The sequence below is a fragment of the Alligator sinensis genome, unplaced genomic scaffold (genome assembly GCF_000455745.1).
Source record: "Alligator sinensis unplaced genomic scaffold, ASM45574v1 scaffold900_1, whole genome shotgun sequence".
Classification (NCBI taxonomy): Eukaryota; Metazoa; Chordata; order Crocodylia; family Alligatoridae; genus Alligator; species Alligator sinensis.
The window spans coordinates 285876-303848 of NW_005842882.1; the positions used below are offsets into that span (position 1 = coordinate 285876).

At 47.4% G+C, this 17973-nt stretch overlaps 1 protein-coding gene across 7 annotated transcripts in view; it reads right to left on the bottom strand.

Moving 5' to 3' along the window:
• Positions 1-17973, bottom strand: part of CPEB1 (cytoplasmic polyadenylation element binding protein 1) — a 73628-nt gene that overhangs the window by 10065 nt on the left and 45590 nt on the right. For 5 of the 7 annotated variants that reach the window (XM_025192047.1, XM_025192048.1, XM_025192044.1 and 2 more), the window contains 6 exons: positions 7631-7857; positions 4482-4731; positions 4034-4147; positions 3290-3394; positions 1989-2125; positions 42-240 (listed from right to left, as the gene is read on the bottom strand). In XM_025192047.1, coding sequence (XP_025047832.1) covers positions 42-240; positions 1989-2125; positions 3290-3394; positions 4034-4147; positions 4482-4731; positions 7631-7857 — 1032 coding nt within the window. The remainder of the gene's footprint in view (positions 1-41; positions 241-1988; positions 2126-3289; positions 3395-4033; positions 4148-4481; positions 4732-7630; positions 7858-17973) is intronic. The other 2 variants (XM_025192046.1, XM_025192043.1) reach the window with 1 other exon arrangement.

Here is a 17973-nt window from a genome sequence, read left to right on the forward strand (position 1 = left end):
CACACAACCCATGCAAGAACCATCAGGGTACCAACACTCACCAATTGGATACTTGTGCTTGTCCGTGTCAATGCCAGCATAGACCACCCCTCCAAAGAGGTCATTCATGATTGCTGCCAGGGCCTCTGCATTCAGCATTCCATGCAGAGCCCCCACAAAGACAGTCTTCCCAGGATCGAGCCGCTGTGATGGGCTTCGCACAAAGTTGCTGTCTGCCAGGACCCATGGGATCACCTGCACCTAGAACCATGAGCAGGAAGTCAATTATTCATGAGCAATACAACAGCTAAGGACCCAGGGCAATGCTACTCGCTGCATCTTCCACAGAGACACTGAACTCCAGCCATATGCAGCTCCAGCCAGCTCAAAACCTGGTCATGCTGAGGGCCTGTCCAATTCTTTGCCTGCCAGGGCCTAGAAGTCAAGTGCAGGAAGCTCTGTGTGGCCTCTGTCCACTATTGCTCTCTTGTTCCCACACCAGGGAAAGGACACCACTCAGGGATCCTTTCCTAAAGCGTCCTAAAGATCCTACTCCCCTCCCCATCCCTCCTGGAACTGCAGAGCTGCACACCTAGACCTACACCCACCCGTGTACCTAAAGACAGTCCCATGCTCCAAGATTAGCACAAATTTATCCGAAGTGGCCCCTTCCTGCCTTCAAGTCTAAATTGGAAATCAAAAGCAACAGGCCTCTTAGGCTGAGCATCAGGAATCAATCTGGGCAAAAGACAGATTTTATGTTCTGTGTACACCTATATTTACTGCCCAACTGGACACTGCCATACACAGAGGCCTATTGTTGGAAATATCAATGCGACATCCCACCCACTGCTGAATCTGACAGGAGCGTCCATCTGCAAGACTACTGATATGGTGCTCCGAGGCCAGGAAGCTGCTGCCAGAGCTAAATCACCAGGCATGAAAGAGCTGCCAACTGCCAGACACCAGGCGTGTTGTCTGGAGCACAATCAGTTGGTTCCTGTCTAGATAAGGAATCAAGATTCAGCTCTTAGACTCATGCTGCAGCTGCACTTACCCTTTAGTTACAGATGGTTTGTTACCTTGGGGGGATGCCAAAAGGTACAAGGCAAGTACCCAAAAATCACCCCCCACTTCAGTCTATAACAGATTCCTCCCCATACTGACAGCTTTAACAAAAGGTGGTGCCTCTATCTGCAGTACTTGTTCTGTAGTCAGACTAGGATTGAGAGCTTGGGAAAACCCAGAGATCCCAGCCCCTGTCACCATGCATGAAGGTGTATGTCAGACCACTGAAGAGCATAGAAATATAACCCTCACTTCCTTGAAATGTAGTTGCTTGTCACAACGTTGTACATGGTAAACAGATTAGTTACTGCAAGGAAAAAATTCCACAGCAAATCCACAAGGCAGGCCTGGAGAGTTCCCAAAGCCAAAGCAATCAAGCAGAAGGTACAATCTGGGGATTTGATCCTTGGTGTCACAGGAGTAGGCTGCAGAGAAAACTTCAAAGCCTGCTGCTTGCACTGAACTCCACTGCAGAAAAAAGTGAGTGCTTAAAGCTCGGGAAAAGCTAGCTCCTATGGATGCTACTGCTGCTTTGTCAGCTGAATATTCAAGTATCATTTCCCTGGATCAGAGCAACTACAGATAGGCTCCTTTCCTCTTCCAAGAGGACCTCTCTCCAGCCAGTGATGGATTCTTCCTAGGACTTAAGGACTATGGAGTCGAGGAAGCAGCAGTGGATAGTTTAGGGGTTTGAGTAGGGAGTGCAGGTTTTCTGCTGTAGGCCCAGCTGATGTGGAAGGTGATCAGCCTGGGCTTGAAGCAAGTGATCTGTGCAAGGAAACATGCAGGCTTGGAATGCTCCTTCTCCAAAGGGATTGTTCCTCTGACTTCACCAGAAGCTGCCACTGTCTTTGAAGTAAATGGTTCTATACACCAAGCTCTGCAGTACCTCTTTGTTGTTTGATCCAAAATGACTAGAAAGAGCTAACAAGTCAACTAACCTCCTTACACCGCATCCTGCGACTAGACATCTTGAAGTAGTATTCACTAAGGCCATCAGGACTCAGCAGGTCTTGAGAGCAAGCCTGAAGCAGAGCACGTACAGACTTCTCCAACTCAAACACCAGATACACATAACCTTTTGGGAGGGGGGGGAAAAAAGAGAAATGAGATCAGAGTAGTAGGGCCTACAAGAGTGAAGCGCACCCAACCCCAGCACAAAAAAAAAAAAAAAAAAAAAAAAAAACCAACGACAAACAAACAAACAAAAAAAAAACTTGCTAGAACAGGCTGTCAAAACATTTAAAGCATACCCATTTTACAGTCCTACCTCAACATTTTATCTTATTAGCCATTATTATTTTATCCCTATAATATTCTGACCTTACTACAGCAGGCTTACACAACAGCATCTTTGTGTGGCAGGGTAAGACTACTAGCCTAAGGCAGAGGCTACTATGCAATGACTGTCTTACTGCTTACAGTACATCTGGCTAAGATGGGAAGAGGCCAGACTACTTCATCCCTAGTGCCATACTTCTGCCACAAGGCTGTCCCCTTCCAGCCTGTCCCTTACTTAAGAGGCTACTCCCATAAAGTGGAATTCACTTTGTCACCAACTAGTTTGGAACGGCAGAGAAATCTAGCCTGTGAAAGTATCATAGGTGCTGGGTGCAACTATTTCGGTCACCCCACAGCTTGCGGGAGCAGTATCCTCTGCTTTACAGCTCTTATGCATCAACCCAGACTCAAGACAACATAGACACTTTGAATAGCCACAGTGCTTTGAACCCAGGAAGATCATCAAATCCTTAACCCAGACTAAAGTTGCCTATAACTGCTCCAATCACACACTAAAAAAAAAAATAAAAATAAAAATAATAAAAAAAAAAGACTCCACAGGGCAGTTCAGTTCCCTGATACCCAGATGCTGTTTGCCGTGAAAGTACCAAGTCCACACATGCTGTATTCACTGCTCAGGAGGCTTATGCCGGCAACTATGCCCGAGCAGAAGTCTCCTTTGGCTTGCCCAGAGGCTAGGTTGCCAAAACTCAAGAAGCGCCAGACTAGTTATGGACAGAGCTGTTCCATGTCTATAGATGGGTGCCTGGCGCTGGACAGATTAAGAGAAGTTTAGATATTGAGAGAAGAGATGTGTTCCCCTTGTACTAACCCAAGTGAGAGAGTTGAATGTTTACCCTACAGTGTACTGTCTCATCCAGTCACCAACATGCAGCTGTGCTATCCCAGCAGTGCTGTAACATAACATGGGAAAAAAGTAATCCTACCATGTCGCTATTACCTTTAGGCATATTACCTTTGGGAGGGCAGCGGGGGTGTTTGCCATCCTTACCAGGCCACTCCACACTTAGTGAGCCAAACACACGGAAGGTGTTGATCAGTCCCGCTACACAAAGGAAAAAAGAAAAAAGTAAGCCAGCAGAAACCTTTGCCATGTTCGCCCTAGAGCTCGGTGCTGCGTAACCAACCCACCTAAACAAGGCCAACTGAGTGGAGTCATGTCTTGGCCAAGGTTGCTGGGTCAGGGTCCCTGCAACAAGCACCTAGTTTAAGCAGGCACTTCAGTATGTATATTGGCCATTCTACAGCTTTCAACAGCGATGGTCGTACACAGGAGTTTTCAGCATGCTTGAGCAAGTTAATGCATCAAGGACTCACTATTTAAAGGAGTATTGACTTAACCCAATGTCTTGCTGTGCTTTTGACTGCTTTTGCAGAGGCATCCAAGGGCATTTCCCTCCAACCCTCTCCTACTCCAACCCCTTTGGGGGTCCAGTTAGTGCAAGTTACCAAGCCATGTACTGAACATGGCATTCAGCTGATCCCTACCCTTTTTGCTTAGATGCAAGCAGATGCTTGAGCACTCAAACTATTACACCACTTCTGCAGAACATGCAGTGCTACCTACAATGTGACTGGTGGGAAAACCTCTCTCCTGGGGATAAGAGTCTAACAGCAGCCTCCAAACTGGATCGTGGTGAAGTATCCTTCTGCCCATGTGCTTGAGGGGTTGCAGGCCACTCACCTTCTGTAATATCCCATGGGACTCCTCCTAAAAACACTTTGCAGGAGTAGATTGGGTTCTTGTAGTTCCGGGGAGGGAGCTGCCCACTCCAGGTACACGTAGCCTCATTCACAGCTTAAAGAGCCAGAGGCAAAAAGAAAAAGTGTGTGAAACCAGAGTCATTCCAGATGATGAAGTTTCCACCTCATCCCAACTGGCCTGGTCTCCAAGCATGCTGCCATGCCCCATCACACCCAGTTCTCAATACAAGCCCCCTTTCCCACTGGCACTAGGCTGGCAAGTCCCTGTACCTGCAAGCACTTCAGGACAAAAGCCATACTCCCACGTACCCAACACTGTCCCCTTGTGTAAGAGTGCCCTCCTCCCAGCCCACAAGAGGGGGATGGGAGCCAAGGTGCATCATGAGGTCCAGTCATCTGACATCAACACGACCCAAGCCTCCATTTACCTGCTGCTTGCCTATGAAGCCTGGCTTCCCTTTCAATACTGAATGGGTCCTCTGGTGAATCCAGCAGATCCCAGGAAGGCCACACAGATGCCCCAGGCCATCTCTTGGATGCACTGGCTGGGGAGGAAGTTACTGCAGCCAATGCAGCTTGATCTTGATCCAGTCGTGATCCAACACCCATCTTTAAGGGGTCCCTTGACACACCGCTGAGGGGTAGAAAGGGCAGGGGCGGGGAGATCCGGAGGCTCGACTGCAAAGAAAAAAAAAAAAAAAAAAAAAAAAGCACTCTGCAACCCCCATGGCAAATGGTGGGTGTTCCAGACTTGAGGTTAGACCAAAGCAGCCTGTAGTCCTGCTACTAGAGCGCAGAAGCTTAAAAAATTACTGCTACGTAACTTAGAGAGACTGGATCCCTGTGAAGTTATACAGTTACAGAGGAAGCATCTTGTAGTCAAATTGCTTGAACCAGATCTCAAATCCTGGACATCTGCAGCAGAACCAGGAAAAATTTGCTGTATTTGATCTTGGGCAAGTTTTAAAAATCTACAACAATTCTCCAACTTGAAGTGGGAGGAGAGGGAATGCATCTGCTACTCCATCCAAATTTATTTAAAAAATTTATTTTTTTCTTTTCCCAGATGCTGAGCTGGGAAAAATGTCTTGTTGCAAATGTACTGCAGCAGGGAGCCCCAATGCCAGCAAGGGCCTCTCAGCACAACTGAACCACAACAGGGGAAATGGAAGGGGATTTGAGACCGATGAGAACTGCACCTTGCAGTTGAATGCTGCCAGGACATGAACTGACTGCTGCTTAGCCATTCCCCTGGAAGCTCACCAGCATGTCACTCTATAGGGTTGTTCACCATGCAGCACGTAAACCTACGCTGAAGCAGGATTCCCCTCTGGCAGCACATCTAGTCATTAGTTTCCTGTTGTCATCTCAACAGGCAGGTCTCCAGATAGCAGACTAACTGCTGATTTAAATACAGCAATCCTTTACGATAACTCCAGTTAACAGGCTTCTCTCCTGGGTAAGCACCCACCAGCAGACTGATGGCTGAGTAGGACCAACATGGCCAATCGGCTGCCCATCCTTTCTGAAGGGATGGAAGCAAGCTGACAGTCACCGGGAAACAAAACTCAAAATACTCCAGAACTAGCCAGCCACAGGCATGGCCCAGGTCCCTGCACACACAGGATTCACCACTTCCCAATGGAAGGGTAGTCTGCAGGATGACACTGTTGTGTGGAGAGGCAGGCTGTGGACTAGACCACGAGCCACAGGAAGCCAAGATGGCAGGAGGGGCCAGAGTAGTGCTAAAGTTGGACTGACTTCCCCCATTCCATCTGGGTCATGGCAGAGCCCAGACATGTATGGCTGCCATTTCAAGCTTGAGACTATCTAGATCTCTCCTCTCCCCCCATGGAATAAAACTTAATGGGGAGGGAGAAGGGGAAGAGAGCCAGTCACATCTCACTAGTAATGGAAGCCATCCTGTGATCTACAAGGACACCCAAGTGTATAAGATGGAGCAAGGGCCCTTTTCAAGCTTTCCTCCAGTACATAAGGTTGGGTTCTGGGGAGAAGGTGTCAGCACAGGGCCTGGAAAACATATGGCACCTAAAGAGCTAATTCTAGCTCATCTTGTCCAGGGAGTCTATTCTTAGGGGGAAGAGAATTAGGATAGCCCTCACTCCCTAAAGCCATTCCTCTACTGGTACCTTACATAGCTGCCTTCAAGAGAAGGGGCTAGTGAGTTTACAGAGACCTCTTTGGAAGATTAAAGGCACTCTGCTGAACAAAGTCTGACCTATCTACAGAAGCTGGTTTGGCTCCTTCTGTCATTCAGGAATCTTCCCCCATTGTGGGTTAGCTACAAGGATGATTCATTTCTTACAGAAATCTGCAGCAGATTGGGCTAACCAAGAAGACTAAGTGTGCATCCCAGGCATACTTGGGGATGCCTTAAAAAAAAAAAAATCACGAAGCTCATCTCCCAGAAAACCAGGCATTTTTGCCTTCTAATAGACCAGAACCTCTAAAAACCTGACTAGTCATGGGAGCATGGGACTGGAATCTTCTCTGGTCACTTAAAAGCAGGGGCCTGAAACCACTCAAGCAGCCAGATCAAGTCTTGTTTATGAACCTTGAGATCCAGCTCGAGAATCCCACCCCTACCCACCCACAGACACTGGCCACCATTTGAGTGAGACAGAGGCCTTCTACTTTCCAGCCTAATGCTTATTCATGGCCAATTTATACCCATTTGTTCTTATGCCAACACCGTTCTTTAGTTTAAAAGTGTTCCTCCTGACAGCCAGTCTGAACTGCAGAGCTATGCTGCACATGGCTCCAAGCCAAGTTAGTAAATTAAAGAACATGTGTCTGTGACCATTAGTTCATCACCTGACATATTCAGGCCCTACATATTATGTGGAAGAGCAGTTAGCTTCAAGAAACACTGAGACAGAGGATGCCCCTGGAAGCCACGCTTTTTGTGCTCTGCTTTCTCCCCAATTTGCTTGCCTCAATAAGCTCATTGCTATAAGCCAGTAGTGTGGCACCAAGAGACGAGGGAAGGGGAGGAAAAAAAAAAAAAAAAAAAAAAAGCATCACTTGCCACAGTGGCAGAGGGAAAGCTGAGAGAGAAAATCTTCCTTATAAATCCTGGTATTCTGCATGTGTGAAAGTAGCCTTTCCATGTTGTTTAAATGCTGAAGACCTGGAGTGGCAGCAGGTGAGTATCAGGAACTTCTATAGCTTACAGAATGTGAGAAGCCACTACGTTTAAAAGGCAAACTTCTAGTTATGCTTGTTAGAAGTCCCCTGGATTCTCCTCCTCTACACTGGCTTTTTTCTAGGGAGTGTCCCCCATTGTTGTTCAGCACCTGTGAAGATTAAAGGAACTCTGCTGAGCCTTTAATCAGTAGCATTAAGCAGGACACACTGGAGCCAAGCACTCCCATAGGGGTCATCTAACCCAGCTCACAGCAGACATGGTGCTTGCTTTTATGGTTGGGTTGGCACGAGATGCTACTTGAATGTTCTCCTCCTAACCTGACTATAGGTTACATGAACTCAAGCTAGCTAATTTAGCTCCAGAAGAACTGTTGAAAGAGAGAGTGTGTGTGTGTGTGTGTGTGCTTACAATTAGGTCTGAGAGATGGTCAGACCCCGAGCTGAATCCGCTGGTATCAGAGTCAGAGGGGCTGCTGGAGCGTGAATCTAGGAGAGAGCGACTGTCCATGCGGGAGCTCCTTGGGGTCTGTGTGGGAAACTTCTCCGTCAGGTCAGAACCAATTGGATCCAAAGGCAGGAAGCTGAGCGGGGGCTTCCCCAGAACATTTCCCAGAGGGTTACTAAGCATGCTGAGAACTAGAACAGAAAAAACAACCCAGTTAATACTATGGGATAAGGTTCCCCTTCCCCTAGTTTCTTTTATAGCAGTCTCAAAACTTGAGCTTTGGAAATAAAGCTGAGGGATACTCAGTCTGATCAAAAAGTGGTGCCAGCAAAGTCAAACATCTCCAGCATGCTTTGGCAGGGCACTGCTGGGAAGACAGAAGTTGCTGCTCTACTTCAGAATGCCGCTGCAACCAAGTTTCTTAACAGTGGTTCTGCAGCCAAGTGCACCAGCTTGGTACATGACACCAAAAGTACAAGTTTTGTCTGGCTGGCCTCCCAGATTTCCCCCTTGAATCTAGAGGTAAAACCTGCTTTTGTAGCCAGGTGGGCTCCCCTTGTCTGGTTACAAAACAGAATGGACAAGGACCCTTGTCAAATGAGTTGATGCCTCTGAACTTGCCACGTAGTTCAGCTTTCTGCATCCCATCATACCTGGTGTATGGCACTAGCAGCTAATGGGAAAATGCCCTCCATGATGACTGACTGCACGTGCCCAGGAAGAGAGAGGGAGGTCTTAAGGGTAGGTACTGAGGCACTGCTAGAATTGGCTGTCTGCCAACCTGTAAGTAGGCTAAAGGTGCACAGATACATTGGTCCGATAACTGGATTGGCAGAGATAAAGAAAATTGTCTGCATTGGAAACTGGCTTGATACAGCCGATAAATGCCCATGCATGCGCACAGCTGCAGTGCACACAGGTGGGAAGGAGCACAGCCCAGTAGCGTGGAGAACTGCGGGCAGCTGGTTAATCTGTTGTGGTAGAAGGGGGAGGGGGGAGGGAGGGAGGGAAAGGGCATGGGGGGCAGATCAGGGCCCCTCCCCCCGCAGTGAGGAAAGGAGTGGGGCTGGGGCAAGTGCTGCCCAGCTGGGGTGGGACAAGGGGGTGGCTTGTCTGGGTGCTGCTGGGGCTATGGCAAATTTTGGTGTGGCTGCAGTACCCCCAACCCTCCCAGTGCCACTGTCACCTGCCCCAGTGCAGCACTGCTCAACACCTGCTGTGTGGGACACTTCCCAGCAGCAGCCGCTCCATCTCATACAGATGCAGGGGCACACTCCCTTCCCTTCCCACCCCACCCTCCCAGGGTGTGCACAACAGTAGGAGCCACCACCCTGGATGAGCTGCTTGCGGGTCTGTCCCACACCCTGCCCCAGCTGGGTAGCACCCCCCAGCCCCAATCCCTCCCTCACTGCAGGGGCCTTGATCTGCCCCCTCCCCCCATGCCCCTTCCCTTCCCCCACAACAGACTTACCAGCCGGACACTGCTGTTCAAGCTGCAGGGCTGCACATCAGAAAACAGACTGGTATCAGCTGGTATGCCTCCTTAAAAACTGGCTATTGGTATGGGCCCCAAAAATCTATTGGTGCACCCCTAAAGGAGACCAGTGCCCCAGATGCTGATCACATCTGCCCCAGCTAGCACACACAAGTACTAATAAGTATTCACCATACTGCATGCTGGCTGCCAGTTCCTCAGCTGTAAGGGAAGCACCAAAAACCTCTGGAGATGGATAAGCAGAGGCAAGCCATAATTTCCCTTACCTGTGTGCGCACACAGTTACTTCTCCCAAACCAATACTGCTTAAGGGTGATGAAGTGTTCCTTACCACTCCCTCAATGAGTCAGAGCATACCATTTCAGCCTCACCTTAGCAAAGTCTCAGACTTCAGCCATCCAGCCTGTTATAATGAACCACCCCTTAAACCAATGATTCTCAACAAGGGTGCCAGGCACCCTGGGGTGCTGCAAGGTGTGAAGTAATAAGTAGATAAAATCTAGGATCAGGCTGGTCCCTGCCTGAATGATCTCCTCCCTCGTTCCTATCCAGCAACTCTACAAGGAAGTAAGCACTGCAATACATAAATTCCTTTTTTAAAATTAGGTGACAACTCAAAAAGTTATGGGTGGTGGCTCAAGTGCAGTGAGACATGCCTCAAGTCCAAAAAGGTTGATAACCAGTGCTTTAGACAGAAGAGTTACATGCTCAAGTAATACAGGACCCCTTATGTGGACTTGAGCGTCAGGACATCCCAGGCTAAGGAGGTAGACTCCATGGGACCAAGGCCATAACTGAGTGATGCAGAGACCACAGCCTTTGATGGGCTGAAGGTCTCTTTGCATAGGTCTAGGTAAAGCCCTGTGGCACAGACAGGGTATTTTGGAGGGAGCTTATAGCTACTCTAGGGTCTGCAACAGCTTCACAACAGGCATCAGTTTCCAGAAAAGTGCTTTTGGATGTACCTAGTTATCTGTGGTCATCACTACACACCCATCTTGTATCTTATTAAAGTTTAACACTTTAGCCAACAGGCTTTACAATTCCAGTCAATAGGAAAGTAGATGCTAAATCCAGAACATGTTTGGAGATGCAGTCTTTAAGTCTTAGAGAAAAGAAAGCTGGGGATGCTCCTTTCAGGAGCAGGGAATAGAATATGCTCATCTCCATTTAGCAAATACACACAGCTGGGGGGGGGGGGGAGAGGAGAGAGCTAGAAGCAGCAGAAGATTTGAGGCATAGGATTAAGTGCATTAGGGCTATTTAGCAGCAGGCGCATACAATTTGTTTGTTTCTTTATGTTCCAGTTACTTATTCCCACCCACTCCAAGCTGCTGAGAGAACTAGGCTGCACAACTCCTGGTGTCACCAATAAGGACATTAAAAAACAGGCCTGGTGTAGCACCTGCCTGTGATACCCTAGTGCTACCTACTGGTACAGGGACAGACCAAACAAACTCTGGTTCAGCACTTCAGGGGCTTGCTATGTGCCTAGTGCTAGGTTACAGGCAGACAAGGTTCCTTGGGTGAATCCAATATCTTTTATTAGACCAACCCAAATGGTTGGAGAATAGTTATTAAGCAAGCTTTCGGGTTCAAAAACCCTTCGTCAGGCTAAGGAAGTTTCTGCAGCTGGTGTGTGCTCTTCCTGGATGGAATGAAAAGTAAAGAAGCCAGCAGCTGGGCTGGTCTGCATACAAGACAGGTAGTCAGTGAAAATGTAGATTGAGGAGTCAATGGGTGAGACACAAGGGGGGGTGGGGAGGAGGAGAAGGGAGATGAAAGTGGAGAGATACCTGGGGAGTCAGATGTCAGGCAGGTTATAATGTGTCATAAATCCAATGTCTATAGTGCTAGGTTAGACATCACTACACCACATGCCCCTTTTAAAATACAAGAGGGATTACATTTTGCAATTCAGCTTTAAATTCCCCTGCAACTTTCAAGAACAATTAGACCTACCCACACAAGGGAACTGTGCACACAAGGATTTTCCTAACCATTTCCCTCAGCAGTACATATCAGTTCAGCACATCTAGCAACATCAACTGCACACACCTTTGCACAGACAGCGTGCAGGAAGCCACAGTCCAACCCGATTAGATGATCGGCTTAAGGCCCGCAGGCAGCCTAGTCTACCCAGCGCTGACTGCTGCTACCACCGCTGGTGGAGCTGAACTGGTGACAATGGGAAGCTGCAGTGTGACACTTGGATAGACTAGTTTCAGGGCAGGAGGAGAGGAAGGAGAAGCCTGGGCAGCACTATGCAGAGCCCACAAAGATCTGGTGGACAGAATGTCTCCCAATCCATGCAAAACTACAGCAGGCTTGTTTGCAGGCTTTCAAAACATGCCACGTGGCTTCAAAGAAGGCAGACAGCGAGCATATTGTTAGAGCTAGACAGCTGAATTTGTTAAACAGTCTCAAAAAAATCTGATTAGTCACTAAATGTTACAAGCTCTGAAGCACAGCCAGTTGATCCCACAGGCTAAGCCACAGCAGGAGGAATGCTTAAGTGTCAACCTCTCCTCCACCCCTGGACATGACACTTTACAAGCGTGGAGACTGGGCAGCTGGTAGTGACAAGTCCCCTGGCCTGCCTTGCCCCTGGTGTGTAGTACAACACTGTGCCTTCCCCTGGGGAAGAAGCCATCTTTGGTGCTGGAGGACTGAAGTCTAATTCTGATCAGAGATCTGCAGCTACTGTGTTAACTGGAAGCCTGGCACAGCAACAGGAGGCGAATTGCTTTGCCTTGTTTCACTGGACTGCTCAGTTCCTTCAACAGCTTTGTGCAGAGCCTGTCTGCAGTCACTCCCCAGTCAGACACCCACTCCTTGCTAACCTGTTGGTGAATATGGGTGTATCCAAATCCAACAACATTTTCCAGCTGGGATGCTATCACCACTGGTTGAAGCCAGGGCTGGGTTTAAATGGAAGGCTATGGAGTTACAAGCTCCCAGTCTCAAATGGGGACTCAAGTCTTACAGATGCCAGCTACTAGGCACAGGTCCACTAAGACCAGAGGGACTAAAGATCTGGGTCAGTGTCCAGGATCTGGTTCTAGACAGCTACATTAAGTGTATCAAGTTACTAGAGTGCCTCCAGACAGCCTTCCTGCTCACATGTCAGAGGTACTCATGGAGGGACTGACTCTGTAGGCTACATCAAACCTAACTAGCTCCACACCACAAGCATGGGACACCCACACTTAGAATCACAGCCTGGACAAGGTGCAAACAGCCTCAAATTAAGTTATGAAGTCATGCCTGGCTAAAATCCCACTGAAGTCTGTATTGAGAACCCTTAAGCAACTGACCCCAGGATTTGGAACTCAGTGCAATCCTGTGACAGCAGCTCTCTGATGCTCCACTACAAGCATCCTAAATACCAGAGGCTCTGGCAGCAGGTCACAGGTCTGTCCCCATGGGAAGGGACTGCACTTGGACAGAGGTTGTTTTAAACTAGGAATCAAATCCAATAAACTTGGGTCCCGGAGAGCTGAGCTATTTGCTATCAAAATGAACCAGCACAGGACTGAAGAGATAGCTACTTGTTGCCCCAGAAGCATTTGCAGATGGACGATCCACCTCCTTAGGCAGAGAAATGGCACATGCTTGGGTAGAAAAACTGGTTCATCTACCACACTCCCCTCAGCTGGGAGGGAGACGTGGAAGCCACCAGACACTTAACTCTAGCATTCAGCAACCACACCTCAAGCTTACAAGCCAAATCCTCCATTTGTATTTACTGGAGAATCTTCAGAGACTAAAAGTAGGAAATGCCAACAACTAATGTGCAAAATCAGATCAGGTTGCTCAAGTGCTCATAGGTATGTGGCACCCGAAGCGTAGTCCATCTGCACTCCCAGCTTGAGAGCAGGAGACCACCTTGTTCAGCTTTGTGCTGTCTGGACAGCATGCAGCTGTTTCCACAGGAGTGAAGAGCCACTACCCAGAACTCCCTGGAAGGATCAGTCTCCTTTCATCACAGGAGATGCAAGAACCACCTTACTGTCCTTTTAACATCGTATGTTAACAAAGTTTAGACTAAGTCTGGCTGCTTGCCAAACTCTCTCCTGTTTGAAGTCTGCAAGGAAAAAAAAAAAATGTGGACAAGTATCCTTGGAGCACCCTCTGTAAGGTGCTTCCACAGGCAACATCTAGCTTATGTTAAAATCCAGACTAACATCCTGGAAAAAAGCTAACACTGAAGATCAAAGAATGTGATGGAGCTTGTCAAGAGCAGAGCCAGTTCACATTGGCACAAACAAAAATCCCTATGAATGTTTAAGAAATATTGGAAGGGGAGAGGTGCACGTCAGATTCATCCCTAACTGAACAGTCAAGGTAGCAAGAGCTCCCCAGTAATTAAAAATCTGGGAGCTGAACAGTTGAGGTAAAAGTGAATTGCACACTTCTAGAACACTTTCCAGGTCTTCTCTCAAAGCAGAAAAGAAAGAAGCCAAACTTCCTTTGCAGAGGAGACAGCAGTCAACTTTTAATAGAAACTTGGTTTTTAACCATTGAACCACTGCTGCATTTCTACAACGACAGTAGTTGCAATTAAGAGTGCTCCATCTCCCTGTGCAAGGCAAGACAAAAGGCCAAGGGGTTGAGAAGGTTTATGGATCAGCCTGTAGCAACTAGTGCTACTTCCTTCCAGAACATGCGCATGCAGCAGCCTGCTCCCCACAGCATGGTAATACCAGTCCAGGCCCTCCAAGCTATGCCTTTACTGGAAACTTAGCAAGGTGGGAGCATAGTGTCTCTCTCAGGAGCCATGCTTCTGAGTGCTTGAGAAAGTACAGGCAGTCCTCAGACTTGCAACACAATTAGTTCCTGAAAACCACGTCTTAAGTTGAAACATTGCAACTCTGAACCGATTTTCCCCATAGGTAACACTTATAAATAGGGGATTGGTTCCTGAACCAAGGCCTGATACCGTTTTCTGAGTACAACCCCAAATTTTGTACTCAATCAATTATAGACGAGTCATAGTTACATTAATGTATTTATATTGTAAATAGCAATCGTATTGATTTGGAAGGACTTCTCTGAGGTGACTTTGGACATTCTGAAGGGCTCTTGGTTGGACTTTTTGAAGGGCTCTTGGCTGGATTCTTCTCAGGAGTCTTGTCTGCAGGTTATTCTGGAGTCTTGTCTGCTTTCTTAAAGAAAGTGTCCAAGGAAGTTTGGGCATGGCATCGGGTCAGATCAAGCACTGTAACATCCAAACTGATGTCAAGAAATTTGAAACCGTGTCAATTTACAAATGTTGTAAATGCAAAATGTTGTAGCTTGAAACGTTGCAAGTCGAGGACTGCCTGTACTCCATAACCAGCCACATACAGCTTTGCTAGAAGAGACTGCATCCTCAAAAAAGGAAGTAATGCTGCTGAAGGGTGGCTACAGACTAAGCTGGAGGAGAGTTTATGCGCTGTGGCTTCAGCTACTGCAGTCCTCCTAGTGTTGTGCACAGGAAGAGCCTATTTGTACCAGGCCTCAAGTAGATAAACTGCTCCTTGTGGTTGGGAAACTGTCCCCTGCCTGTCCTAGAAAAGCTAGCTGCCAAGGTTTGAAATTCCCATTGCCGACAACCTTAGAACCACTTTTCTATTATATGCCTCATTTAGATTTGCAACAGGAGATTGTCAGTTTTTGCTTGGCACATCTAGATGCATCAAGGGAGGGAAGAGGATCTGCCGTGCTGACACTCCGCAGCATATTGGAGATCCTCATTTGGTCTAACCTATGCATTTTAGAAAGCCTGCTTAAAGAACAAGTGCACAATCAAAGGAAAAGCTGTGGGTAGCAACAGAGCTTACTCCAAAAATCTTTTCCATACTGGTAACTACATAAGCTACCTTAGCACTGAATGCAGAAAATATGGAACTTAACTTCCAAGAACTGAAGCTTGTTTCTATTTTCTCAAGGAGGACTCTCCAGAGTTAGAAGAGGAATCTTTCCAGCAATTTCTCATTTCGTTTACATTTACAGAAATATGGGAAAAGCAAGTTCCTCCATAACCCAGTTGTGCCGAGTATGGTACCTTTTACAGACTTCATGACCACCTCTCCTGAAAAGCCTATAGCCATGACTGTTTTTGTTGAGCAACTGATGACAGTAATTAGCAAGTTTCTTCCTTGTATAGTAAAAGTTATGTTCTGGAGATCCAGGAAAATGCTCTGTTTATGGTTCCCCTCCATTCCTCTTACCCCTGTTCACAACCAAAGACCATTGTAAGAGTGTCCACCATGAGGATGGTTTAGTAAGCATGGCACACCCCATGACTAACACCAATGTCTCCTTGGAAATTTCAAGGCACATGAAGCTCAAAACGAGGCTTCTGGACACAAGCCTCTGAGCCTGCCGGATAGCAGGTACAAAACCTCAGAGTACCCAAGTGAGGCAAGTAGGCCCTGCCAGGTCACCTGCACAACCACATTTAAAAAAGGCAGGCCCTGAAGGCATCTTTTTTCCTTCCTGAAAAGCTTCCTTCAAATAATGCAGGGAATCCATGGGAATTGTACTTGGGGTCAGTGAAAGCCTGACATTCAAGTCATCACTGTTTACTGGCCATCTACCAGCAACTACATTAGGTGACTAGAACATCCTTTTGTATCTGTTAGATCAGTGGAGGCCAAACTTTTTGGCAAGCGTGTGAAAAGATAATTCCTGCCCTCTCCTCGAGGGCCACTCTGCTCCCCTTTCCAATCCACTGCTCTGCTCTCTCCTCCACACCCAATCTGTTGCTCTGCGCTCACTGGCAGATCTGCAGCATGCCCACAGGTTGGTCACCCCCAGGTTAGAGGGATACTAGGATTTGTCACCTACTAGGCAGAACACGGAGACAGGGAAAGACCAGAAGATTGTCACAGCTGGGTGGGAAAGCGAGACCAAGACAGGCAGCCCCAGAATGCCCGACAGAATCTTAGTCACATCAGCAAGGTGAGCTGGCTACAGCACTCTTCAATAATTAGAAACAGAAAGGCTCTGAGGATGCCTAGTTCCTATAAAGATGTGAAGAGGACTTCCCCAGCCTCAGGTGTCCTAAATACATTAAAAGAGAGACACCATATGCAACTGGATAGGAAAGGAGCTCAAGTGCCCCTGCTGCAGTGAAACTACTTGCAGAGCTGGCCAGACTATATTTGTTATTCAGTTGTACAGACATGGGCACAGTATGATACCACCTAATATGAAGATAAGTTAATCAGAAGGGAGATTGGTACAGGATCAGCCTATGAGCAGAAAGGGACAGAAGAGACAGCACGTGGGAAGACAGCATTGCTGTAAGGCATGGAAACTAGGCGACCACGTAGTTTTAGAAGCATGCCACCACTTCCCTAGAATTGCACTACAGGTGCCCAGGCCCATGCCAGAACTGCAGTACAAGAAGCAAGATCCATCTGTCCTTTGGGGAAAGGCAAAGAAGGCTGGGAATAGCGACAGTGCCTTGGAGACTGAACACAGTGCAGCTTGTCAGCCGGGGATGCTTGGAACAACAGCCTACTCCAGCCCCAGAGAAAAGGAGTCTCAATAGTTTCCACACCACTCAGCCAAATTCTTCACTTCTGGGCTGGGAGCAGTCTGACTTAAGTTAGCCAGAAGGAGCAATTCCTGGAACAACCAAGATCTTTACAGCACAGGGAAACAAAAGCATCTGTAGGACAAATGGCATCTAAAATCAGGCCACAAGTCCAGCCCTGGGAGACCCCAGATTAGCTTTCGTCAGGGTCTGGTCCACAGAAGAGTCAGCTGCAGGAAAAGAGCTGTCCGACAGCCTAGCACATGAAAGCACTAGGTCACCAACACTGTTGCACTCCCCTTTCCACTAGGACACCACTGAGAATTGATATTAGGTTTATACAAAGTACCATTAAAAGCTGAAGTCTGAAGCTGACAGCTTCTGAAGTCACAAAACACCCCACCTACCTACTGGGGACCCAAAGCTACTTTCTTCCGCTATTGGGAAGAAAACACTTCTCACTGAAATGCTTTTCGCTATTGGGGGGGGAAGGGGAGAAGGAGAGAGGAGGGAAGGGAAAATAAGAGGCAGGCTCATCTTTAGAGTTGAGCGCATGGAGCCACAGCTGGGTATGCCACTGCTGGTGCACAGCAATTTCAGCAAGACTTAAAAAGCAGAACTCGTCAGGTTAAATTTGGCAGAGAATCTTCAGCTTTGCAAGTCCAAACATTTCTGTATTTAAGTGTTGACTAAAAATGTCTCCCTCACATGCACCTGCTGCAATGTTTAAGGTGAAAACTCTGCAGCTTGTGTTAGTTTATGCAAGAAGGGTGAAACAGACTCACTTTCCCTGTCCAGCTAGATTACAGCCTGCAGAACTGCCAAGATATTTATGAAAACCCCTTCAGATTTAAAGGTTCTTCAGTAAGGCAAGAAGTCCAAGAATACACAAAGGTGCTTGAACATGCTCCTTTAACCAAGACAACAGATGCTACAGTAAGACCAAAAGCAACTTAATGCATCAAAAAAAAAATTAGGCCTTAATTCGAAATGCAAACAGGCACAGCACAGGCTTTTAAGATGCTGCCAGGTCTGAAGTCTGCAATTGATCTGAACCTGGCATCAAAACCTTGATAAAATAATTCCAATAGCACTGAAAAAAAAAAAAAAAAGAAGAGAAAAAAGGAGAAGAGACTGCTCAGAGCTAAGTGTCCAGCCTTGCCAGCAGTCTGATATCTACTCCCTCCCATTCAGAGGACATTTCAGCCCAGGAATCAGATGCTGATAGCAAGTGCTAAACAGCCAACCTCCAAGCTCCCAATCTCACCTGCTGCATGCTCAGGA